The following is a 27005-nucleotide window of genomic DNA, read 5'->3' on the forward strand; positions in this document are numbered from 1 at the left end:
GCGGTTGCCCCTGACTCCCAGACCAGAACTCCATCACACTAGGTTGAAACCATGGACTGACTTCTGACTTCTGAAATTATTGTAGAAGGAAAAAATTATGTTATTATTTTATCCCTAATGTATGCCTTTTTGACTACAGAATAGCTCTTACAATTTAAAAAAATATGTTTTCTCTGTTTCATCAAATGAGATGCAGTTTCACTATTGAAAACTACACTTTTATAGTCTAGACTTGCATACAAATGTCAACAAGTGTGGGTTTGTATAAATATTAACTAAAAATATAGTTATAGCACATAATAATCCAACGACTGTCACATCACACATACCGCTGGTCAGCGCGTCTGGATGAAGGTCCTTGCTGTTAGGGTATGGCCTGATGCTGTCCACGCCAACTGGGCAGCTTGTTTAAAAAGAGAATGTTATTGAGCCCCCCCTCCTCATGCCACACACCCTCACTCCCCTGTCAGCGCCAGAGAGGCCTTCCTCCGCTTGTGCACATCCAACTTTCCCAGTCAAAACATCACAGTGGAATTCTTTAATTAAAGTATTTTAAAAGGCACAGTCTCCTGGTCAAACAAACATCCCCCACTCAGTCACCTTCTGTAGACTGACAGCTAGAAGGATGAGAGAAGTGGGGAAATGGACTGTGTCTGTACATACAAATGGACCAATGTGGCATAGTAGTTCAAAAAACAACGGTTGCTCCCAAACGCTTACTTCAGCGTTTTTGGGCTGAAGTCAATTGTTTGGGGGCGACAAAGGCTGTCCACCATGAATTTATTGGGACTGACTAACTGAAAGCATGGGGGTCAGATTGAGGATTAGGGACTGCAGGGGTGGAAGATTTGAGGATGACACTATACAAGATGATATCTTTCCAATGATGTCCTCCTGTCGAAACTAGAAGCACAAGCATTTCGCCACACTCGCATTTACATCTGCTAACCATGTGTATGTGACCAATAAGATTTGATTTGAAATAACTTGATTGTCATGTTTGCTTGTACAATGCTGAAATGACACTGATGGTTGACATGCTTCACTTTGTTGATGTGCTTAAAAGTGACTGACATTACAAAACAAAGTAAAAAAGCACTATAAGAAGCATAACAACAAGTCATCAATTATACCGACAAAGCAGACAAGGAGATTACGTTGCAACGTATTTTTAAACATTTAATTTACTTTATTTCTTTGAAGTTTTGCTGCCAAATCAATCATTTGATAATTCAAAAAATATAAATTTATCTTACAGGCACAATAGACATTTTAAAGTAATGCATATAACATTGTATTTTATGTTGTACCATAAGTTACTTCTCGTCCAACCTGCATTGGGCATTATCGTTACAATTAAAGTCTATATCAATGTTGATCAAAGGATTATTACACACTCAGTGAATGACAGTTTATGGTGTGGGGACTCTGTGGATCGCTGGCAGAGAGCAGACTCTGAATATAGATAGAGATCTGTTGTTCTGTCGGGAGTGCTATAGCACAGAGAGAGATGGAGGGGGGAAGACCGCCGGTCTCTCTTTCTTTGAAACTCTCCAGCGGAACAAACAGGCTTTTCTTTTCTGAACAGAAACTCTGCACATCAGCAGAGAGCAGAAGAGAGGGGATGAAGTATGTACAAGCGGAGGGAGGGGGAGTGGGGGCAGAATCTGTCGATGTTGACAAAAAAGTTCTGCAAGTGGATGGTCATGGTATAAACAATATTTTAACCAGTAATCAACAACCCCATTCAACCTATACAATATAGCACTTCATCAAACACAACTTCACATGATTTGACTGTAGTAAGCTGACAAAGACAGGAAAAGTATCTGTGCACTGCTTTTACTGCTCAAAGTATTATTTTATCTCTGTTTCTTACTTCAACATGAACACATATTGGTGTATATTTGTGTAAAATAACAGTTGGGAATACTAAAAGCTGAGTGAGGAGCCGTTGCTCTTTAATGCCTATTCAAAAGTCTCTCCTTTGGTATCCAGCACCTACAAAAAGTTTTTGTATGTGTGCATGTTCTTCCTTTTCTATCTGACCATAGTAATGTATCAGAGTATATGTGTTCTGGCAGTAAAATACTAGTAACAGTCATGTACTTGTCTCAGAGAGGATGTCTAGAAGACTCCCTCTTGACCAGAGGATTCAGTCAGGCACTGAATCTGTTATTCCCCTCCAAGTCTCAACCTATTCAACTGTTCATCACAGTCTCCCAACCCTATCCAGTCTCATTGTGGTCACTACTTTCCTCTCTGAGTAGAGCGGTAGATGTTGATGTTCTGTGTGGGGTAGCGTTGCAAAAGCTCTACATGGAACCTTCTACGGAGGCAGAGTGTCTCAGTAGAAGCTAGGTGTCCCGTGATCTCCTCGCATCTTGGATGAGAGGTACGTCACAGCCCTGCCCTTGCTCAGGTGAGTCAGTGTGTCCAGAAGGAGGGGGTAAGTTTCAGACAGGTACACAATATCTGCACCCAGCACCAGGGTCCCAGTCTGAAGGGAAGCTGTCCTGGTCCTGGACCCAGGAGAGGGAGAGGACGGAGGGGGAGAAAGAAGGCCAGCCGGAAGATGGCATGTTTGCTGAGACATTGCTTTGCAGTTAAGGGACAGCAAGGGGGATGTTGGTCAAGGTCACATCCAGTCCTGTAAGAGTGGGAAATATGAGGTAAATACACCATAAATTATTGTGATTTATACCTATTTTTAGTGTTTCAAAGTCTCAGAAAAGCGCATTTGTAGGCTAATGTTTGTGACATGATGGAACAGTGTCATGGGAAGGGCTATTAAAAATCTATTAACGGATATTAAAATGTTTGACAATTATGATTCAGGCGAATTAAATAACAGTGGCTGCTACTGAACATCATTACCGACCTCTACTGGACGGACAAAGAATGAACCAACATAGTACCCAATCGTGCTGCCAAAATGCCAACAATACCCGTCTCTGCGCTTTCCCTTCAGGTTGAGTGGGTTTTCCTCAAAATAGCGGCATAGATGAAGCGCCTATGTAACAAACAGTACGGTAAATACAACAATGCATCTCATTGCAGTCTTTGCACAAGACTACTGTATTAAATGCACTACTAATCAACAAAGCTTTATTTATCATGTGCTGAAAAACTTAAGCCAGTCACTGTAATAATGGAGTAAATCGTGAACAGGCGCTGAACACCTGGGGCCTGTTGCACAAAACTAGGATAAGGGATTAAGCCAGGATATCTTGGTGATCCTGGCTCAATTGATCCGTAATCCGGTTGCACTAAAGATGGATAGGGGGCAGGAGGATATGTTATGGTATAAATTACCATGGAGATTTATTCTGTGGAGCTAGCCTGCTCCAGACCAGGCTAAATTCCAGGATCTATTTAATCTCATCCCTAATGTCAGTCAGCAGTCACCACAAATGGAAACCAATAGTTATTTCACTGCTCACTATACATTGTTATCACATATAACTAGACCCACTGTTATTATTTAAACGTTTGTGATCATTAATTTCAATGATTTTGGATAAAAAATGATTTTTAGATGATGTTGCTATCATTAGATAATTTACAGTTTCCCATAGACTATAAGGCTATATATAAAATGATAGAATATTAGGGCCACAGAGGGGAAAAAAACACAAGTCATAATATTGTAACCAGTTGTTTTAAAGGAGGACAGTTGTTAAAATGACAGATGTGGGGCATTTCGTGAAATTGTACTTCAGTATGGTTTCATAAACAAAGACATGCTGATGTGCCAGAATATTAAGTATCACATTGTCATAAGTATCAAAACGAAATATGTAGCTTTTCTGCAGAAAGAACCAGCCTCATAAATTTATGACTTTATCCTTTTTCTTCAGTGTGGCCCTAGTACTCTGTCATATAAACAAATACACATTCCATATGAATATAAAAACACAATGTGTAACATTATGTTCCTTTATTGAATAAGGACAAAACAAAGCAGGTAAACCATCAGCTCCTTTCGAAACTGAAGTCACAGTGACTCTACAAGATGGAAAGCACAGAATCCAAGCATATTATACAAAATGATACATACACATTCAAAGGTCTGTATATAACACACCCTGCATGTCTGCACACTAAAATAAATGCAGGACAAATCCATACACATCAACTGAACAGACAAATGAATGGATGCAGTAGCCTCCCTGCAGCCTTGTATTACACACAGTATACCGCACAAACATCATAAGAGGCCAAATTCATCAAAAAACGAACCCAAAAAAAACCAAATTCCTCTGCCACCGCAGGACATATTTAACCAAAATTGAAAGCACACATACTAACTAAAATAATTCAACACATATTGGTCCCTCAGCAGCCGACCACTGTCGTCATCAGGGAAGATTGCCGGATTGTCCCAGTCCATGGCTGGTGGCACTCTGGGGGCCCTCTCCTTCCTCAGGCAGGCCACATTGTGGAGGACAGCACAAGCCACAGTAATATCACATGCCCTAACAGGGCTGACCCTTAATTTGTGAAGGCAGTGAAAGCGTGCCTTCAGGAGGCCAAAGGTCATTTCAACTCTGGCCCTGGTCCTGGCATGGGCATGGTTGTAGGCCTGCTGTGCTTCCTGGGGGTCTGTGAAAGGTGTCAGGAGAAAAGGCTGGCAGCCATACCCCCTGTCTCCCAGCAACACACCAGAGAATTCACCTGTCAACACAAAATCTCATCATTACTACCTCATAAACACAGTGATATTCTTGACACAGCCATGATGGTTATAAATAGGGGTTGTGTGGCTTACCTTGTGATAGGCACTGATAGATTTCAGAGGCCCGAAAGATTCTGGAGTCATGGACTGAGCCAGGCCATTTTGCCACAACATTGCTGATCACACAGTCAGCATTGCAGACCATCTGAAATCATAAGATGAGGAATATTACACCAATCAATGCACATCACTGGCAATGCAGAGTGTTCGTCAATGGACAATATCAAAAAGTTATGTTCACCTGAACATTAATGCTGTGAAAGGATTTCCTATTCACAAAATCGGCCTCATGGGCACCTGAGGGGGCTTTTATCCTTATGTGTGTGCAGTCCACTGCACCAATGACATTGGGGAAACCTGTCACACAAAGTAATGAGTATCCTACTATGTGTTAACAGTTGTCCTGTAATTTGTAGATCCTCTTACCTGCAATCCTATAGAACTCCTCTTTGATGTCACAGAGTCTTCTGTGGCCAGGGAAGGAGATGAAGACATCTGCTAATGCTTTGATAGCCAGACACACACTCCTTATTGTGCGGCAAATTGTGGCCTTGTTCAGCTGTTCTGCATCCCCCACTGAGTACAGGAAGGCTCCACTAGCAAAAAAGCGCAAGGCCACACAAACCATTTGCTCCACACTCAGTGCATGGCTCCGTGCAGTGCGGTGCTTAATCCTGGGACCCAGTAGTCTGCATAGATACCTGATGCCATCTGCAGAAAACCTGTATCTTTCATATAGATGGTCATCAGGGAAGGCCAGTGGGTCCAACCGGTCCCTGAAGACCCTTTCTCGCCTGAAGGCTCTCCTCAGCACAAGTGCTTCTTCATCCACCACATCTCGCACGAATGGGCATGCCATTGTCAGAGCAGAAAGGAACACACAATTTTGGGCCTTCATATAGGCTAGTGGCCACACCTGGTGCTGGGGGGGTGGGCAAAAGAGGGCGATGCCTTATAACGATGACTTGGTTGTACTGATTGCTGGGAAAATAAAAAAAACCTTAGAAAGATGCCACCGTCCTGTGTGCTCACAATAAGAGCTCATATGTCATGGCTCACTTGACTTTACGAGAATATACCTAATTTTTATTTTGAGCTGTGTCATCTTCTTGGAGCTGGGGGAGGAAAGAAAAATAATGATTAATACATTTGTGTTACAGTTAGCATACAGTGTACATTGAAGGCATATCTCACCTCCCTCTCAAGTTTTTTTATTTCAAGGTCCAGTTTCCTAATTGTCCTCTTTTTTATTTCGGACTCCAGTGCAAGATTTTCCATCTTTTTCTTCTTGTACTGAATGTCTATGTCTGCCAGTTCTATTTGGCGCCGGAGGTGGTTGCCATACAACTTTTTGATAGCTTGTGAGCTCTGTGAACACAATACAATTAGCGCAGCTGGAATTTGGCAGGATGTGGTGTCCTTTTATTAATACGCACTATGTTGCCAGGCTGGTTTTCCCACTGTATAGCATCTGGGTCCTGTAAAAGAAATTAGATTTTTTGATTTTGATGAGGACTCCTCACCATTGTAGAGTAAATAGTACTTTCACAGTCTTAACATGATACCTCATGCCTTCTGGAATCCAGAGAGATGGTCTCCTCCTCATCATCGTCTCCATCATGTGCTGTTGCTGCTGCACTGGGGCCTTCACCCTATCACATTTAATCGGATTCATATTGAAGCTAGTAGACAAGACATGCCAGGCCTACAGTATGCCTTTGATGGAGTACTCACTGGATCAGCATCGTCTGGTGCTTGTGCTGGTGGCTCTAACAGGAACACAGTGCTGCCAGACACTGCAAGGCAATAGGTAAACCAAAGTCAGACAGTCCAAATTGATTCAATATGAATGTGGTTGTATCCCATGTAGAGATGGAAGGACATACCTTGAATGAAGCGGGTGGCATCTTGGGAGGAACCTATGCTCGTCTCTTTCCCCCCAGGGATCCCCTCTAAGACGGGCCTGCCTTTATTTAGCTCCAAGGCCATGTCCTCTGCTGGGGTAAGGTCAGCCTTTGGTGACCCACCACCCGTGCCTTGTCTGTGGGTATTCTTTTTCACTGCTAAAACAGTACAGACAATGTGTGAGCAGGCACCTTCTGGGTACAATATATGCTTGTGCTTTGTTAAATATTAGTCAGGGACCATACCATTCTGCAGAATGTTCTTGTATTTGATTTTGACCTGCTGCCATGTCCGTTTTGGCCCGTTCATGTTTAATCTACACACACACACACACACACACACACACACACACACACACACATTTAATGGAGTCACACTGCAAAAAATTACTTGGTATTTTTGTCTTGTTTTCAGTAAAAATATCAAAAAATTTATCATAGCTTTATACAGTGTGATGGAGTTACTTTACACAATTTCACTCATATCTGCAGTGCATTTCAATTAAAAATTTAACCGTTTCATAATTACAGTACAACTGCATTTTTGGAGATGTGAATTAAATATTTGAATTGTAATTGTGATGTTTCAGCGGAGCGGTGAGTGTGTAATTGTGCACTACTTACGCATTCAGGCGGTCTGCAATACTTTGCCACGCTTTTTCTCTTTGCTTTATCACTGTGGCGGTGTTGCCTTTCTTCTTAATTATATCTTTTACCTCCTCGTATGCCTCCATGAGGATTTGTGCTTCCGACGGGGAAAAGTACGCGGCTCTAGTTGCCATGGTAAATCAGTTAATCTGTGATCTGTGGCGGGGTCTATTTGAGTGAGCCGTGAGCGCGCACCTATCCAGGATTGGTTTCACCTGGCTTAATGAATCCGTGTCTGCTCATCCTGGCTTGGTCTTTGTGCAACCAATTAAGCCTGGACGCACATGTTTTGGCTTCATTGAGCTCAGCTGAGTCATTTATCCCGGATGTCTTAATTCTACTTTTGTGCAACAGGCCCCTGGTTTATATTTAACTCTTGACCGATCAATTTGTACACGGTTGGGTTGGGGTTGGCACTGATAGGGTAGCGCCAATACTGACGTGCGTGAAATAGATTTTCTCTTTTAAAACGAATATATTCCTCAGTTATAGATGGCAATGATTGTATTACCATATAATACTATGTATTCCACAACTACATATAATGCATCCTTTATTATTATATTCATTATTTTAACTCTCCTTCCAAAATATATGTGAACTGGAACGTGTCACACCAGGGGCCTGTTGCACAAAAGTAGAATTAAGACATCCGGGATAAATGACTCAGCTGAGCGCAATGAAGCCAAAACATGTGCGTCCAGGCTTAATTGGTTGCACAAAGACCAAGCCAGGATGAGCAGACACGGATTCATTAAGCCAGGTGAAACCAATCCTGGATAGGTGCGCGCTCACGGCTCACTCAAATAGACCCCGCCACAGATCACAGATTAACTGATTTACCATGGCAACTAGAGCCGCGTACTTTTCCCCGTCGGAAGCACAAATCCTCATGGAGGCATACGAGGAGGTAAAAGATATAATTAAGAAGAAAGGCAACACCGCCACAGTGATAAAGCAAAGAGAAAAAGCGTGGCAAAGTATTGCAGACCGCCTGAATGCGTAAGTAGTGCACAATTACACACTCACCGCTCCGCTGAAACATCACAATTACAATTCAAATATTTAATTCACATCTCCAAAAATGCAGTTGTACTGTAATTATGAAACGGTTAAATTTTTAATTGAAATGCACTGCAGATATGAGTGAAATTGTGTAAAGTAACTCCATCACACTGTATAAAGCTATGATAAATTTTTTGATATTTTTACTGAAAACAAGACAAAAATACCAAGTAATTTTTTGCAGTGTGACTCCATTAAATGTGTGTGTGTGTGTGTGTGTGTGTGTGTGTGTGTGTGTAGATTAAACATGAACGGGCCAAAACGGACATGGCAGCAGGTCAAAATCAAATACAAGAACATTCTGCAGAATGGTATGGTCCCTGACTAATATTTAACAAAGCACAAGCATATATTGTACCCAGAAGGTGCCTGCTCACACATTGTCTGTACTGTTTTAGCAGTGAAAAAGAATACCCACAGACAAGGCACGGGTGGTGGGTCACCAAAGGCTGACCTTACCCCAGCAGAGGACATGGCCTTGGAGCTAAATAAAGGCAGGCCCGTCTTAGAGGGGATCCCTGGGGGGAAAGAGACGAGCATAGGTTCCTCCCAAGATGCCACCCGCTTCATTCAAGGTATGTCCTTCCATCTCTACATGGGATACAACCACATTCATATTGAATCAATTTGGACTGTCTGACTTTGGTTTACCTATTGCCTTGCAGTGTCTGGCAGCACTGTGTTCCTGTTAGAGCCACCAGCACAAGCACCAGACGATGCTGATCCAGTGAGTACTCCATCAAAGGCATACTGTAGGCCTGGCATGTCTTGTCTACTAGCTTCAATATGAATCCGATTAAATGTGATAGGGTGAAGGCCCCAGTGCAGCAGCAACAGCACATGATGGAGACGATGATGAGGAGGAGACCATCTCTCTGGATTCCAGAAGGCATGAGGTATCATGTTAAGACTGTGAAAGTACTATTTACTCTACAATGGTGAGGAGTCCTCATCAAAATCAAAAAATCTAATTTCTTTTACAGGACCCAGATGCTATACAGTGGGAAAACCAGCCTGGCAACATAGTGCGTATTAATAAAAGGACACCACATCCTGCCAAATTCCAGCTGCGCTAATTGTATTGTGTTCACAGAGCTCACAAGCTATCAAAAAGTTGTATGGCAACCACCTCCGGCGCCAAATAGAACTGGCAGACATAGACATTCAGTACAAGAAGAAAAAGATGGAAAATCTTGCACTGGAGTCCGAAATAAAAAAGAGGACAATTAGGAAACTGGACCTTGAAATAAAAAAACTTGAGAGGGAGGTGAGATATGCCTTCAATGTACACTGTATGCTAACTGTAACACAAATGTATTAATCATTATTTTTCTTTCCTCCCCCAGCTCCAAGAAGATGACACAGCTCAAAATAAAAATTAGGTATATTCTCGTAAAGTCAAGTGAGCCATGACATATGAGCTCTTATTGTGAGCACACAGGACGGTGGCATCTTTCTAAGGTTTTTTTTATTTTCCCAGCAATCAGTACAACCAAGTCATCGTTATAAGGCATCGCCCTCTTTTGCCCACCCCCCCAGCACCAGGTGTGGCCACTAGCCTATATGAAGGCCCAAAATTGTGTGTTCCTTTCTGCTCTGACAATGGCATGCCCATTCGTGCGAGATGTGGTGGATGAAGAAGCACTTGTGCTGAGGAGAGCCTTCAGGCGAGAAAGGGTCTTCAGGGACCGGTTGGACCCACTGGCCTTCCCTGATGACCATCTATATGAAAGATACAGGTTTTCTGCAGATGGCATCAGGTATCTATGCAGACTACTGGGTCCCAGGATTAAGCACCGCACTGCACGGAGCCATGCACTGAGTGTGGAGCAAATGGTTTGTGTGGCCTTGCGCTTTTTTGCTAGTGGAGCCTTCCTGTACTCAGTGGGGGATGCAGAACAGCTGAACAAGGCCACAATTTGCCGCACAATAAGGAGTGTGTGTCTGGCTATCAAAGCATTAGCAGATGTCTTCATCTCCTTCCCTGGCCACAGAAGACTCTGTGACATCAAAGAGGAGTTCTATAGGATTGCAGGTAAGAGGATCTACAAATTACAGGACAACTGTTAACACATAGTAGGATACTCATTACTTTGTGTGACAGGTTTCCCCAATGTCATTGGTGCAGTGGACTGCACACACATAAGGATAAAAGCCCCCTCAGGTGCCCATGAGGCCGATTTTGTGAATAGGAAATCCTTTCACAGCATTAATGTTCAGGTGAACATAACTTTTTGATATTGTCCATTGACGAACACTCTGCATTGCCAGTGATGTGCATTGATTGGTGTAATATTCCTCATCTTATGATTTCAGATGGTCTGCAATGCTGACTGTGTGATCAGCAATGTTGTGGCAAAATGGCCTGGCTCAGTCCATGACTCCAGAATCTTTCGGGCCTCTGAAATCTATCAGTGCCTATCACAAGGTAAGCCACACAACCCCTATTTATAACCATCATGGCTGTGTCAAGAATATCACTGTGTTTATGAGGTAGTAATGATGAGATTTTGTGTTGACAGGTGAATTCTCTGGTGTGTTGCTGGGAGACAGGGGGTATGGCTGCCAGCCTTTTCTCCTGACACCTTTCACAGACCCCCAGGAAGCACAGCAGGCCTACAACCATGCCCATGCCAGGACCAGGGCCAGAGTTGAAATGACCTTTGGCCTCCTGAAGGCACGCTTTCACTGCCTTCACAAATTAAGGGTCAGCCCTGTTAGGGCATGTGATATTACTGTGGCTTGTGCTGTCCTCCACAATGTGGCCTGCCTGAGGAAGGAGAGGGCCCCCAGAGTGCCACCAGCCATGGACTGGGACAATCCGGCAATCTTCCCTGATGACGACAGTGGTCGGCTGCTGAGGGACCAATATGTGTTGAATTATTTTAGTTAGTATGTGTGCTTTCAATTTTGGTTAAATATGTCCTGCGGTGGCAGAGGAATTTGGTTTTTTTTGGGTTCGTTTTTTGACGAATTTGGCCTCTTATGATGTTTGTGCGGTATACTGTGTGTAATACAAGGCTGCAGGGAGGCTACTGCATCCATTCATTTGTCTGTTCAGTTGATGTGTATGGATTTGTCCTGCATTTATTTTAGTGTGCAGACATGCAGGGTGTGTTATATACAGACCTTTGAATGTGTATGTATCATTTTGTATAATATGCTTGGATTCTGTGCTTTCCATCTTGTAGAGTCACTGTGACTTCAGTTTCGAAAGGAGCTGATGGTTTACCTGCTTTGTTTTGTCCTTATTCAATAAAGGAACATAATGTTACACATTGTGTTTTTATATTCATATGGAATGTGTATTTGTTTATATGACAGAGTACTAGGGCCACACTGAAGAAAAAGGATAAAGTCATAAATTTATGAGGCTGGTTCTTTCTGCAGAAAAGCTACATATTGTTTTTACAGTTTTGATACTTATGACAATGTGATACTTAATATTCTGGCACATCAGCATGTCTTTGTTTATGAAACCATACTGAAGTACAATTTCACGAAATGCCCCACATCTGTCATTTTAACAACTGTCCTCCTTTAAAACAACTGGTTACAATATTATGACTTGTGTTTTTTTCCCCTCTGTGGCCCTAATATTCTATCATTTTATATATAGCCTTATAGTCTATGGGAAACTGTAAATTATCTAATGATAGCAACATCATCTAAAAATCATTTTTTATCCAAAATCATTGAAATTAATGATCACAAACGTTTAAATAATAACAGTGGGTCTAGTTATATGTGATAACAATGTATAGTGAGCAGTGAAATAACTATTGGTTTCCATTTGTGGTGACTGCTGACTGACATTAGGGATGAGATTAAATAGATCCTGGAATTTAGCCTGTTCTGGAGCAGGCTAGCTCCACAGAATAAATCTCCATGGTAATTTATACCATAACATATCCTCCTGCCCCCTATCCATCTTTAGTGCAACCGGATTACGGATCAATTGAGCCAGGATCACCAAGATATCCTGGCTTAATCCCTTATCCTAGTTTTGTGCAACAGGCCCCAGGTCGGTTTGACCCGAAAAAAAAAACAAAAATGTATGTTCTCGTTTTCATGTATTTATTTTATCAATATAAAAGTTAATTATATGAAAATATAACAAAATATGAATATCAATGATGATTAGATGTAGTTTTATTGAGGTTTAAAAAATATATATATATTTTATAGAGGTCTTCAATTAAAAGGAGGACTTTTATTATGAAAGTGTTGACTCGATCTTGCCAAAGACAGTACAGTATGAAGATAGATTTATCCAATAGAAACCCCCGATCACACTTGTAGGCGGGTATTTATGGGTGCGTTCGTAAATTCAATCTAGAGTGCCAGAGTGCCCTCGTATATTCCGAGCGTTGTCCGTTCATAAACGCGGAGCGTTTCGCTCTCGGAGCGTTCAGAGCGCACATTGGACGCTCTGGCCGATGAGTAGGGTTGATGCGAGCGTTCTGGCCACTTAACGGCAGTCAAGCACACAAATTAACGTTAGCTAGCTTATTCCAGACACAAATGAGCGAACACCTCACTCTGACCATTTACCCGCCCTAGCAGAGCTGGTTAGGTTGTTTTCATGTTATCCAGAGCGTTGGTGACTGTGCTGCTGGCAACAATTTAATTACGCGTTTTTGACGACATTTAGTGACAGCGGCCCTATTCAACGTTGGTAAATTCGTCAGTTATTCTGCGCTCTAGCACACTCGGACGAGAGAGCCTGAGTGAATGTACGAACGCACCTGTTCCACGTAGCTAGAGAAGGCCGTTCTTTTACCGTATCGGTCATATTTTATGGTTTTGTTTATACATTTCGTGAAAGCGACAGAGAACAAAGTATATGTTATTGTTAAGATAGAAAAGGGAAGAACGCCTCGATTAGCCGGTCGGCGAGTGTGCCTGCTGTTTTGCTGGCTAGCTCACGTTAGCTAACTTTCCTTGTATTGTAACTTACTAGTAAGTTAACGTTAGCTAGCTAGGTTCTCGTCGTTGCCACTGGTTGTTATTTGATAGCTGTACATCCTTCGTGTGTAAATTAATCATGGCAACTAGGCGCCTGACCGATGCCTTCTTATTAATGCGGAACAATGCAATCCAAAATCGGCAGATATTGGCTGAGCAAGTGAGTACATACGACCCCCGTCGTACTCTGAGTACACGTAGCAATGCTGCGGTGAGTCTAACGTTAATCGTCTGGATTTTACATTTGATTTGTGTGTGTTATGATAGTTAACACATTCATATGTTAAACCGTAACTTGATTAAGTATCTTCCTTAGCTAACTAGCGAGTGACTATCTACCAAACATTAACCTGATGTTGGCTACTTGCTGCGTATGTCAAGCTAGATGCGTACATTTTCATTGAGGCATGCATTTGGAGTACTGTTGCATTTTCCTGTCTTGCCAAAATATTTCACCAGCTCAGTTTGCTACCAATCATCAAAGAGCGTGCATTTTCCTTTGCCATGATAGTCAATTAAAGGAATGCATTTGTCAGAGTAAGAAACTAAGTAAAATATAAAGGTAGAACATGAAAGGCATTTTTTAGGGGCAATGTTCAATACTTGATAAATAAGTCACAACAGTGCATGCTGGAATGAGTTGGCTGTTTTTTTGTTATACAGATGGTCAAATGTAACAATCTACATGTTACATTTCATGAGGTGTTTGTTGATAGTGTGTGGCCTCTGTATTTGCCCTTTTGCCTTAGTGAATTGCATGCCCAAACCTCCCCATTAGGCTAGATGGTGCTGTTGTTTCAGTTATAGATTTAGTTGATCCTGTGCTTGGTAAACTGTTCTTTAAAACGTATTTAATGCTCTTTAGATCAATATGGTTGTTACTAAGATACTTGTATGCTAGAATTTAGAATACCTAGTTTGCACTGTTGGTCATTGTTTAATTTCATACATTCTGCACTGAAATATAGTACCAGTCAAAAGTGTGGACACCTTCTCATTCAAGGGTTTTCTTTATTTGTACTATTTTCTACATTGTAGAATAATAGTGAAGACATCAAAACTATGAAATAACACATGTAGAATCATGTAGTAACCAAAACCTTGTTAAACAAATCACCTGGAATGCATTTCAATTAACAGTTGTGCTTTAAGTTGATTTGTGGAATTTATTTCTATCCTTAATGCGTTTGAGCCAATCAGTTGTGTTGTGACAAGGTAGGGGTGGTATACAGAAGATAGCCCTATTTGGTAAAAGACCAAGTCCATAGTATGGCAAGAACAGCTCAAATAAGCAAAGAGAAACGACAGTCCATCATTCGTTTAAGACATGAAGGTCAGTCAATCTGGAAAATGTCAAGAACTTTGAAAGTTTCTTCAAGTGCAGTCACAAAAAACATCAAGTGCTATGATGAAACTGGCTCTCATGAAGACCACCACAGGAAAGGAAGAACCAGAGTTACCTCTGCTGCAGAGGATGAGTTCATTAGAGTTATCAGCCTCAGAAATTGCAGCCCAAATAAATGCTTCACCGAGTTCAAGTAACAGACACATCTCAACATCAACTGTTCAGAGGAGACTGTGTGAATCAGGCCTTCATGGTCGAATTGCTGCAAAGAAACCACTACTAAAGGACACCAATAAGAAGGAGAGACTTGCTTGGGACAAGAAACATGAGCAATGGACATTCGACCGGTGAAAATCTGTCCTTCGGTCTGATCAGTCTAAATTTGAGATTTTTGGATTCCAACCGCCGTGTCTTTGTGAGACGCAGAATAGGTGAACGGATGATATCCGCATGTGTAGTTCCCACCGTGAAGCATGGAGGAGGAGGTGGGATGGTGTAGGGGTGCTTTGCTGGTTACACTGTGATTTATTTAGAATTCAAGGCACACTTAACCAGCAGGGCTACCACAGCATTCTGCTGCGATATGCCATCCCATCTGGTTTGCGCTTAGTAGGACTATTATTTGTTTTTCAACAGGACAATGACAGAACACACCTCCAGGCTGTGTAAGGGATATTTGACCAAGGAGAGTGATGGAGTGCTGCATCAGATAACCTGGCCTCCACAATCACCCGACCTCAACTCAATTGAGATGGTTTGGGATGAGTTGGACCGCAGAGTGAAGGAAAAGCAGCCAACAAGTGCTCAGCACATGTGGGAACTCCCTTCAAGACTGTTGGAAAAGCATTCCAGGTGAAGCTGGTTGAGAGAATGCCAAGAGTGTGCAAAGCTGTCATCAAGGCAAAGGGTGGCTACTTTGAAGAATCTCAAATAAAAAATATATTTAGATTTGTTTAACACTTTTTTTTGGTTACTACATAATTCCATATGTGTTATTTAATAGTTTTGATGTCTATTATTCTACAATGTAAAAATAAAGACAAACCCTTGAATGAGTAGGTGTGTCCAAACTTTTGACTGGTACTGTATATATTTTATTTTTCATTATTGACCAGGATGCTGGGTCTTTTACAAATACTTTCTATATAATTCTAGATATCTTGTAGCCTAATTTCCTTTGTATAGTTTCAAAACTCTATATTGTTTGTAGTTTTCCCTTTCAGTCTCTCATTTATTCACCCTCCTTCTTCTGGGCTCGTAGGTGTTTTGACTCTGGGACGGTTATTGTGTGAAGCAGCTTCATAGTAGATCTCAATCCAGACTTTGAAATTCCTAACTTTGTTTAATTCACCTGATTGTGGTTAGTAGCTTGGATAGGTTATTTTTTGGCACTGATAGCACCACCTATCAAATGTTTGTTTTGATCAAAGAGCAAATCCGGTGGTTACTAGGCTTTGAGTTTATCTGATGGATATCGCTGAGGTGCTTGTTTTTGTCACTGTGTCTTGCATGCTCATGCTGAGTGATCTGCATATCAAAATCCTCTTATAATGCTAATTGTTGTCCTGCATCTTTCCTTTCTCTGGGCCTATGAAATGGTTCTGTGGTTAGGCTAATCATTTGGGGATCGGGGACATAGGCTAGCCCTATATCTTTGCCTTCACACACACTCATGTCACACTTCACTGACCCAATGTATGTAGGCCTAGCTCCTGAAGATGAGCGTCTTTACGTCAATAGGTTGCTACTAATCAAATTGTATTTGTCACATTTATTTTATTTAACCTTTATGTAACTAGGCAAGTCAGTTAAGAATAAATGCTTATTTTAGAATGACGGACTACCCCGGCCAAACCCTCCCCTAACCCAGACGACGCTGGGCCAATTGTGCACCGCCCTATGGGACTCCCGATCATGGCCCGGGATCGAACCAGGGTCTGTAGTGACGCCTCTAGCACTGAGATGCAGTGCCTTCGACCGCTACGCCACTCGGGAGCCTACATGCGCCGAATACAACAGGTGTAGACCTTAACGTGAAATGCTTACTTACAAGCCCTTAACCAACCATGCAGTTCAAGAAAGAGTTAAGAAAAGATTTACTAAATAAACAAAAGTAAAAAATAAACTAAAAGTAACACAAATAACAATAACGAGACAATATACAGGAGGTACCGGTACTGAGTCAATGTGCGGGGGTACACGTGAGTTGGTAATTTGTACATGTATGTAAGGGTAAAGTGACTATGCATAGTTAATAAACAGCAAGTAGCAGCAGTGTAAAAACAAAGGGGGGGTGTCAATAAAAATAGTCCGGGTGGCCATTTGATGAGTTGTTCAGCAGTCTTATGGCTTGGGGGTAGAAGCTGTTAAGGAGCTTTTTGGACCGAGACTTGGCACTCCGGTACCACTTCCCGTGCGGTAGCAGAGAGAACAGTCTATGACTTGGGTGACTGGAGTCTTTGACAATTATTTTGGGCCTTCCTCTGACGTCGCCTAGTATATAGGTCCTGGATGGCAGGAAGCTTGGCCCCAGTGATGTACTGGGCTGTACGCACTACCCTCCGTTGTGCCTTACTATTATGGTCGACATTTTGGAATTGATCTCAGGGAGTTAAATGTCTAATGCAGCCATTTTTATCTCAAATAATTTATGGGTAACAATTATGTACCTTACAGTGATTGTTTTCAATTTAAATTGTAAAAAAAGAAACGCAAAGAACCATTTCTCAAGCAATAATTTTTCTAGAAGTGTCTGAGTGGGGAGGGGGAAAACTAAAAACTAGCTGTTATTGGCATCTTCTTACCTAGATTAACTCGTGGATACCATTTGTATGTCTCTGCGTGCAGTTTGAAGGAGGTTGCTAACTAGAGTTAGCGCAATGACTAGAAGTCTATGAGAACTGCTAGCATGCTACAGTAGTAGATACCATAGACTTCCAGTCATTGCTCTAATGCTTGTTAGCATTGGTTCGCGAAACTACCTCTAACTTCCTCCATTCTGGATGCAGAGACATGGTAACTATGATGTCATCTGACTCTGGGGAAGTAGATAAAGGGCTTCATTGCCAAAATCCTGAAGTATCCCTGTAACTAATTCAGAGTGGCTGTGGATCCAACTGTCGGCAAGTGAAGTCAGGGGATATGAATCTGCGATAGCCGAAAGTCGGACACTATAGTGGTTTTTCAACAGCAAGGCTCAGATCAACATTGTTTATACAAGTTTTTCTTTATAAATGTCAAAATAAAATTTCCTAGACCCCCATATCACAAACTGAAAACCTAACGTGTAAAATTAATTGGTTAAAGAGGTCTCAAATATCACTTTCATTTGTATCCCCTGTAGCTTTATTTAGTATCGCGGAAAAGTTGTTTCCTGTTTCAGTCACATCTTTGGCCACGTTCTCGTGGGTCAAACAAGAACACCCCAAATGATTGGTTGACAAATAGTGCCTCCCACAATGCAGGTGATGGCTGCATGGTGCAGTTGGCGAGAAGACACTGCAGCGATTTGAATCTGACTTCATCAAAAACGGCATGACTTTTGATCACATGATTTTTGTGTAGTTCATGCAGTCGACATGTAGTGGCCACTTTTTTTTTTATACCCATAACGCAACACACTTTGAAAGGCGGAGACCAACGTTGGTCAACGTCTTGACAAAAGTGACCCGCTCGAACGTGCCCCTTTGCGGAGAACAGGCTACTAGGGTGAAGTTAGATCAAGCTCACTCAATATCTTGATCACTCAATGTCTGCAAGATCATATAACAGAACTGAAATGTAATGGCACAATGTAATGTTACTGTAAGACAAAAACACAATTTGTTTTTCTCATGAGGCCAAAACTCAACCATGTGCGTCTCTAGGCAAAATACACAGGTAGGCTATGCTACAGTTTAACAACATGTTCTCTAAAATTCGCTCAGTGTACATCATTCAAAACAACACTATATAACTCAAGATCTGGGAGACTATAACTCAAGTCTCCCGGGTGGCGCAGTGGTCTAGGGCACTGCATCGCAGTGCTAGCTGCGCCACCAGAGTCTCTGGGTTCGCGCCCAGGCTCTGTCGCAGCCGGCCGCAACCGGGAGATCCGTGGGGCGACGCACAATTGGCATAGCGTCGTCCGGGTTAGGGAGGGTTTGGCCGGTAGGGATATCCTTGTCTCAGTATGTAACAAAAAAATAAATAAATGTAATAAAATGTATGCACTCTACTGTAAGTCGCTCTGGATAAGAGCGTCTGCTCTTGGCCGGTAGGGATATCCTTGTCTCAGTATGTAAAAAATTTAATAAAATGTAAGTCGCTCTGGATAAGAGCGTCTGCTAAAATGACTAAAATGTAAAAAAAAAATGTAAGATCAAAATGCAAATCCCCATTAAACTGATTGAGATCTGATGGTTGGTTACTATGGGTAAAACTTGAAGAATTATCATTCACAATTAAATGCTATGGTGTTTTTGTCTTACGGTAACGTTGTGCTATTATATTTGGTTATGTAGAATATTGTAAGATCTTTCAGACATTGATTCAGCTTGATCTAACTTTATTAAACGAGCACCATTCGCCTGAGTAGCCTGTTCTCTGCGTGTAGAGAATTTATTAGGTACACCACACCGTTCACGAAAATGGTTCGCTCCTACAGAAAGTGAGTCTCGTGGCCGTGGCTTGCTATATAAAGCGGGCATCAAGGCAGTCAGTTACTGTTTGATTGAATGTTAGAATGGGCAAAACAAGTGATCTCAGTGACTTTGAGCATGGTATGAACGTAGGTGCCAGGCGCGCCAGTTCCAGTATCTCAGAAACTGGGCTTTTCATGTACGACAGTGTCTAGGGTTTACAGAGAATGGTGTGACAAACATCCAGTCAGCGGTGGTCCTGTGGACGAAAACAGCTCGTTGATGAGAGGTCGTAGGACAATGGCAAGAATCGTGCAAGCCAGCAGGCGGACCACAAACAGGCAAATAACGGCGCAGTACAATGGTGGTGTGCAGAACCCATATCTCGTTGGCCCTTGTCACGAATGGGCTATTGCAGCAGACGACCACACCGGGTCCGACTCCTATCAGCTAAAAAACAAGAAGCAGCTCCAGTGGGCACGCAGTCACCAATACCTGACAATTGAGGAGTGGAAAAACATTGCCTAGTTTGACGAATCCAGGTTCCTGTTGCATCATGCTGATGGCAGAGTCAGGATTTAGCGTAAGCTGCAAGAGTCCATGGCTCCACCCTGCCTGGTTTCAACGGTACAGGCTGGTGGCAGTGGTGTAATGGTGTGGGGAATGTTTTCCTGGCACACGTTAGGTCCCTTGATACCAACTGAGCAATGCTTCATTGCCCAGAGAATTCAAGATGTTCTGGAGACAAAGGTGGTTCTGGCCCGGTACTAGTGTACCTAATAAACTGGCTACTGAGTGTGCACATACGCAGAACGTGATCCGCACATGCACAGAGTCTTCGGGAAGCTCTGGATGTTTTAGTCGGTAGACTAAAGAAAATACACATCACAACAAGACGACACACCAAAACATTACATAAAGAGAGACCTAAGACAGCAACATAGCATGACAGCAACACATGGCAACATGGTAATAACACAACATGGCAGCAACACAACTTCGTAGCAGCACAATACATGGTACAAACATTGGTGTGATGTCCCCAGGCAGGCCAAAACTCCATCCCTTCAAAACAGGCTGACATTCCAGGTGTTTTTTTCAAACAGCTCTTACACTAAAAGGGCATTTTCATAGTTTTTACAATTTCACAGTATTATTTCCGACCGTGTTTGCGTGTGTGTGTATATATACAGTGGGAAGAACAAGTATTTGATACACTGACGATTTTGCAGGTTTTCCTACTTACAAAGCATGTAGAGGTCTGTAATTTTTATCATAGGTACACTTCAACTGTGAGAGAAGGAATCTAAAACAAAAATCCAGAAAATCACATTGTATGATTTTTAAGTAATTAATTGGCATTTTATTGCATGACATAAGTATTTGATACATCAGAAAAGCAGAACTGAATATTTGGTACAGAAACCTTAGTTTGCAATTACAGAGATCATACGTTTCCTGTAGTTCTTGACCAGGTTTGCACACACTGCAGCAGGGATTTTGGCCCACTCCTCCATACAGACCTTCTCCAGATCCTTCAGGTTTCGGGGCTGTCGCTGGGCAATACGGACTTTCGGCTCCCTCCAAAGATTTTCTATTGGGTTCAGGTCTGGAGACTGGCTAGGCCACTCCAGGACCTTGAGATGCTTCTTACGGAGCCACTCCTTAGTTGCCCTGGCTGTGTGTTTCGGGTCGTTGTCATGCTGGAAGACCCAGCCACGACCCATCTTCAATGCTCTTACTGAGGGAAGGAGGTTGTTGGTCAAGATCTCGCGATACATGGCCCCATCCATCCTCCCTTCAATACGGTGCAGTCGTCCTGTCCCCTTTGCAGAAAAGCATCCCCAAAGAATGATGTTTCCACCTCCATGCTTCACGGTTGGGATGGTGTTCTTGGGGTTGTACTCATCCTTCTATTCCTCCAAACACGGCGAGTGGAGTTTAGAGCAAAAAGCTCTATTTTTGTCTCATCAGACCACATGACCTTCTCCCATTCCTCCTCTGGATCATCCAGATGGTCATTGGCAAACTTCAGACGGGCTTGGACATGCGCTGGCTTGAGCAGGGGGACCTTGCGTGCGCTGCAGGATTTTAATCCATGACGGCGTAGTGTGTTACTAATGGTTTTCTTTGAGACTGTGGTCCCAGCTCTCTTCAGGTCATTGACCAGGTCCTGCCGTGTAGTTCTGGGCTGATCCCTCACATTCCTCATGATCATTGATGCCCCACGAGGTGAGATCTTGCATGGAGCCCCAGACCGAGGGTGATTGACCGTCATCTTGAACTTCTTCCATTTTCTAATAATTGTGCCAACAGTTGTTGCCTTCTCACCAAGCTGCTTGCCTATTGTCCTGTAGCCCATCCCAGCCTTGTACAGGTCTACAATTTATCCCTGATGTCCTTACACAGCTCTCTGGTCTTGGCCATTGTGGAGGGGTTGGAGTCTGTTTGATTGAGTGTGTGGACAGGTGTCTTTTATACAGGTAACGAGTTCAAACAGGTGCAGTTAATACAGGTAATGAGTGGAGAACAGGAGGGCTTCTTAAAGAAAAACTAACAGGTCTGTGAGAGCCGGAATTCTTACTGGTTGGTAGGTGATCAAATACTTATGTCATGCAATAAAATGCAAATTAATTACTTAAAAATCATACAATGTGATTTTCTGGATTTTTGTTTTAGATTCCGTCTCTCACAGTTGAAGTGTACCTATGATAAAAATGACAGACCTCTACATGCTTTGTAAGTAGGAAAACCTGCAAAATCGGCAGTGTATCAAATACTTGTTCTCCCCACTGTATATATATTAATATATCACAGGATTTTTTTATATTTTTTTATTGCATATCCAATGATTTGTTCCTCACAATTTTTATAGATTTCTCAGATACAATTTAAAGGGGGATTTCACAGGTTTGAAGAACCTCAATTAATTGACATAAAATTCATTACTTCATTATTATTTAGACTTTCTTTCAGACACATAATCTGGTGACTCAAAATGAGACATTTTGGAAAGTGTGTGATCCCTCTTTGAACAGTGTCTGCGAGTGCATGCAAAATGTCTCTGTGTGAAGCTGATCACTGCTTTTTGTCTGGGTCTCACTTACTGTCACTGCTGTCTTACTTCATCTCACCTCTCTCTCTCCTCATTGGATGGGACTTCGCTGGGGTCTGCCAATCACATTAGGAGCTTGATGAGGTACTGTCTAATCTCCTCGTATCCAAACTGTCACAAGGAAAAAATAATAAACCATGCTTTGTATTGGTTGGAAAGTCTGCAAACAATGTTTCAAATGGGTAGTGATAACTGTGTAATATGTATGGTTTTACTGTCAGTTGGCTGATGACCGTATGGCCCTGGTCTCAGGGATCAGTCTGGACCCAGAAGCTGCCGTCGGAGTCACCAAGAGACTGCCGCCCAAGTGGGTAGATGGGGTCGTTGAGGTAAGAAACAATCACATGCTCTTAACTACTTCAGTATGAGAAGTTTATTATTATGTTTATTACTAGTCTCTTCTCAAAGCAGCAGACTTCAAATGCTTAATTTCACCATCACAAACAATGAAACTATTGAGCTAGATACTTTAGAAAATGTAGGCCTAATATGTATTAGTCTATATAAAATTCCTAAATCCAATCTCACTCATCTTTCTTTAAAATAGATTTCTTATTTGGAACTATGGATCTTTCGGTGTCTAGTTTTCTCGTGCCTCTCATGTGTAAATTCTGTGGTTGCGTGGGCTATCAGATTCAGTATGAAATCACACGGGTCCAGCAGAAAATGAAGGAGCTGGCCGCCCTACATGACAAGCACATGAACCGTCCTACCCTCGATGACAGCAGTGAAGAGGAGCATGCCATAGAGATCACCACTCAGGAGATCACACAGGTAGGCCAGTGACAGAGATGGGAGTCTTTACAAGAAACCTAATTGAAAGAACTTTGAAGAGAAGTCACATTTATTATTACTACATAGGAAACCTGCTGAGGCAAAAGGTGACACATCTCATAAGTGGCCTTCTGGAAAAGCCAACGCCTATGCAGTGGTGTAAAGTACTTAAGTACAAATACTTTTTTTGGGTATCTGTACTTCACTTTACTATTTATATTTTTGACAACTTTTACTCCACTACATCCCTAAAGAAAATAATGTACTTTTTACACCATACATTTTCCCTGAAGAACTTCTTACATTTTGAATTGTTAGCAGGACAGGAAAATTGTCCAATTCACACTCTTATCAAGAGAACATCCTTGGTCATACCTACTGCCTCTGATCTGGCGGACTCACTAAACACAAATGCTTCATTTGTAAATTATGTCTGAGTGTTGGAGTGTGCTCCATCTGTAAAAATAATAACAATTGTGCTGTCTGGTTTGCTTAATATAAGGAATTTGAAATGATTTATACTTTTACTCTTGATACTTGAGTATATTTTAGCAATTGCATTTACTTTTGATACAAGTATATTTAAAACCAAATACTTGTAAACTTTTACACTCTAGTAGTATTTTACTGGATGACTTTCACTTTTACTTGAGCCATTTTCTATTAAGGTATCTTTACTTTTACTCAAGTATGACAATTATGAGTTCCTAACTTATTGTTATGAATATTAATTTGTTAGTATGATCTGATCATATTTAAGACTTGTAGTACATGTTAACGTTTGTGGCTTTTATAAGGGGCTACGGTAAATAGAGCCTACTGATGTAATACTGTATGTCAACAATTATTGGCCATTCTTGTTATATAGTAGAATAAGAAATCTATTTTTCAGTGAGCATTTCTCCGTGCTCTCATTTTCTTGGGTCTGTGTTGATAATAATTATTTATTTAGAATTGAAATTGTACAAATGTCTTTTGTCTTATGGCAAAGATGTATTGCTCTCTCCTTTGTCTGTGTAGATGTTCCACCGGTGTCAGCGTGCAGTGACAGGTCTGCAGACTCGCTGTGGCCACTGCACAGAGCAGGAGGAGAGGCTGCTGAGAAATGTGGTGTCCTCATTGGCAGGGAGCCTGCAAGAGCTGTCCACCAACTTCAGACACACGCAGTCCAGCTATCTAAAGCGTAAGCAAGCACTCACTCAGTATTTACTCCTACACCTCGCAACTATCTTTTCAGATTTTTTTTCTTTCTATTAGTTTCAAGTCTTCCATCCCTCACTTCTCTCTCTCCTTACACAAACACTCTCTACATTTATCTGTTTTCACCTCCACCCTCATATCATGTCTCTTTTATTGTCATAATGTTGATGCTTTCTGTTACAGGCATGAAGAATCGTGAGGAGAGATCCAAACACTTTTTTGACTCTGGTCCTCTAATGGAGGAGGATGAAGACCTGGCACAATATGAAATGGTGAGCTTGGAACTGACGGTGTATTTTGACATTTACCTGATCGGCATAGGTGCTCATGCATATGTCTCAGGAAAAATATAATATCCTGGTTAAATTAATATAGTAATGCATAGACAAATGTCTTGTTTTTGCTAAATGTAACAAGAACGTGAGTTCCAATAAGTTGACTTGAAGCCTAATGAAAATAAATGGGTGTTGTGCTTTATCGCAATGTAACAGAGGAAGTCACCTTTACATTTTAACAATACTCATCTGATACCACATGATTTATTTGGATAGCCACCAAAATGTTGACATACTTTCCATTATGAATATCACACTATTATTTACACTAGAGAAATGTTTCCTTACACGAGTTTGAATCCATTGATATGACAAAGGGTATATCCCAAATGGCACCCTATTCCCTACATAGTGCACTTAAAAAAAAAAAACAGGGTCCAATAGGACTCTGGTCTAAAGTAGTTCAATATAAAGGGAATATGGCACCATTTTGGGATGCAGACAAAGTTATATCTCGCTGAGCCCATATCTCTGATCTCGCCCAGGGGTTTACAGATGACCAGCTGGTCCTGGTAGAGCAGAACACAGTGATGGTGGAGGAACGTGAGAGAGAGGTCCGACAGATAGTCCAGTCCATCACCGACCTGAATGAGATTTTCCGAGACCTGGCAGGAATGGTGGTGGAACAGGTCTGTGAGGGAAACCCTTTTCAGTGTTTGGAAACACGACAATTATAGGGAAATAAAGTTTAAGCTATACAATCCAACAGTCCATTTATCCATAATTTGACTCTGCAGTAATATGAATAATATCTGATTTACATCACTATCTACATATATATATATATATGACTTTGTCTTCAATCTGATTTTCTTTATCCAATATCAGGGCACAGTACTTGACAGAATTGACTTCAATGTGGAGCAATCGTGTGTCAAAACAGACGAGGGGTTAAAACAGTTACAAAAGGTAAGGACACAATGTTAAAGATTGTTGATGTTTCAGCCCAATTGGTAATTATGTCCACGAAAAAGGGAAAGATGTTATCTTGCCCACAAACTTAGTTAAAACATTTTCTCTTTGTTTTCTTGCAGGCTGAACAGTATCAGAAGAAAAACCGAAAGATGCTGGTCATTTTAATTCTTACTGTTATAGTTGTTGTTCTAATACTTATTCTATTTGGGACCAAGTTCTAGTGATGCATTCCTTTGCTTTTGGTATGTGTGTTTGTATGTTTGGTGTGCTTGTGTGAGGGGTGTCTTATCAGTATCGTTTAAAGTACAATCTGTCCAACTTTCCAATCAACATCTGAAGAATCACCCTTCCCGAATCTCTCTCTGTATGGCTCATGAAGATGTATTGAATGCATGATCCCTAAGAGAGAGGACAGCCAGGGAGAGTTCCTATTTCACATTGCAACTGGCCTGCACACATGGCCACTGTCCGCCCCAATACCCTCTTAAACATGACCGTACCCTCCATCTGTCATGGTTCCTGCTGCAAACAAACACAGAAAAAAACACTTCTTAAATTCCCTTGTGGAAGACTACTGATTAATTGTCATGGCCACACATTTTGCTTGTTTTTCAAGCAAATAAGTGGTTTGCTTGTGTGAGCGTAAGCATCATATGTCCAGTTTTATTGTAAGCTATAGCTGTAAGCCCTGCCCTCCAATGTATGTTTTCAAGAGAAGAATCCTGACAACTCAACTAGATTAATATTGAATGTCTATGAACAAGGAACATTTGTGTCTCATTTGTGGTGATGCTACACGACCCTGGTCATTCTTTTTGCATTAGATTTTTCACTTTATCATGGTTACTTTTTTAGAGCAAGAAATGACTAGGTTTGCGTGTCTCTCAGTGGCTGAAAAACTACAATAGCTGATTCATTGAATACCAAAAACAACCTTTTGGATTAAGAGCTGTAGTTGACCATCCTAAATTCATGTCTCTGTACCAAGAGTAGTCTTTAATGAATTTGCACATTTAGATCACTGCTTTCTTTTGTTTCATGACCCTCTATTGTCCGATATCTCTAACTAACACATCAGTTCAGTTTATTCTTGTCTTTTATCCCTCAGTTTGCACATATCGAAAGACTGATGGGTTTGGTTTCATGGCTGTGAAACGGTCTCCTGTATAATATGAAATTATAATTATTTATTTTGAATTTAAATTGTATAAAAGTTCCAACGTTTTTTGTCTAATATGACAAATGTATTGAGTAGCCTACATTGTGTCTATGGCCTAAAGTATGGGGATGAAAATTGTGATCAAGCCTTGATCTCAGAAATGACTTTGCCCATTCCACTACAAAATCAATTAAAAATTGAGTACCTTTTTCTCACACTG

At 41.5% G+C, this 27005-nt stretch overlaps 3 protein-coding genes across 9 annotated transcripts; 2 read left to right on the forward strand and 1 right to left on the reverse strand.

The window, feature by feature from the left end:
• Positions 1 to 3904: 3904 nt before the first annotated feature.
• Positions 3905 to 7649, reverse strand: LOC139561424 (putative nuclease HARBI1). Its single transcript, XM_071378502.1, has 10 exons — positions 6889 to 7649; positions 6625 to 6801; positions 6473 to 6534; positions 6304 to 6390; positions 5933 to 6216; positions 5818 to 5853; positions 5165 to 5719; positions 4980 to 5095; positions 4772 to 4883; positions 3905 to 4677 (listed from the first exon to the last, which is right to left on the reverse strand). Exons 7-10 carry the CDS (start codon positions 5634 to 5636, stop codon positions 4307 to 4309), a joined length of 1071 nt encoding a protein of 356 aa, XP_071234603.1. The 5' UTR covers positions 5637 to 5719; positions 5818 to 5853; positions 5933 to 6216; positions 6304 to 6390; positions 6473 to 6534; positions 6625 to 6801; positions 6889 to 7649; the 3' UTR covers positions 3905 to 4306.
• Positions 7650 to 7929: 280 nt separating this feature from the next.
• On the forward strand, positions 7930 to 11650 carry LOC139561431 (putative nuclease HARBI1). 5 transcript variants are annotated; one of them, XR_011672133.1, is made up of 9 exons: positions 7930 to 8666; positions 8754 to 8930; positions 9021 to 9082; positions 9165 to 9251; positions 9339 to 9622; positions 9702 to 9737; positions 9836 to 10390; positions 10672 to 10783; positions 10878 to 11650. XR_011672133.1 is itself a non-coding variant. In XM_071378526.1 (9 exons), the coding sequence occupies exons 6-9, from the start codon at positions 9919 to 9921 to the stop codon at positions 11246 to 11248; spliced, it is 1071 nt and encodes a 356-aa protein (XP_071234627.1). In that variant the 5' UTR covers positions 7932 to 8930; positions 9021 to 9082; positions 9165 to 9251; positions 9339 to 9622; positions 9702 to 9737; positions 9836 to 9918; the 3' UTR covers positions 11249 to 11650. The 5 variants fall into 5 exon arrangements, 4 of the variants coding, with proteins under 4 accessions (XP_071234627.1, XP_071234636.1, XP_071234617.1 ...); XM_071378526.1 differs by adding an exon at positions 10460 to 10575 and having other exon boundaries at positions 7932 to 8930; XM_071378535.1 differs by adding an exon at positions 10460 to 10575 and having other exon boundaries at positions 7932 to 8666; positions 9165 to 9622.
• A 1312-nt stretch (positions 11651 to 12962) lies between these two features.
• On the forward strand, positions 12963 to 27005 carry LOC139561460 (syntaxin-16-like). 3 transcript variants are annotated; one of them, XM_071378590.1, is made up of 9 exons: positions 12963 to 13534; positions 22475 to 22486; positions 22624 to 22731; positions 23036 to 23176; positions 24197 to 24359; positions 24560 to 24648; positions 25197 to 25340; positions 25540 to 25620; positions 25746 to 27005. In XM_071378590.1, exons 1-9 carry the CDS (start codon positions 13403 to 13405, stop codon positions 25845 to 25847), a joined length of 972 nt encoding a protein of 323 aa, XP_071234691.1. In that variant the 5' UTR covers positions 12963 to 13402; the 3' UTR covers positions 25848 to 27005. The 3 variants fall into 3 exon arrangements, with proteins under 3 accessions (XP_071234691.1, XP_071234697.1, XP_071234701.1); XM_071378596.1 differs by lacking the exon at positions 22475 to 22486 and having other exon boundaries at positions 12965 to 13534; XM_071378600.1 differs by lacking the exon at positions 22475 to 22486 and having other exon boundaries at positions 12969 to 13483.

The sequence above is a fragment of the Salvelinus alpinus genome, chromosome 2, assembly GCF_045679555.1.
Source record: "Salvelinus alpinus chromosome 2, SLU_Salpinus.1, whole genome shotgun sequence".
Lineage (NCBI taxonomy): Eukaryota > Metazoa > Chordata > Actinopteri > Salmoniformes > Salmonidae > Salvelinus > Salvelinus alpinus.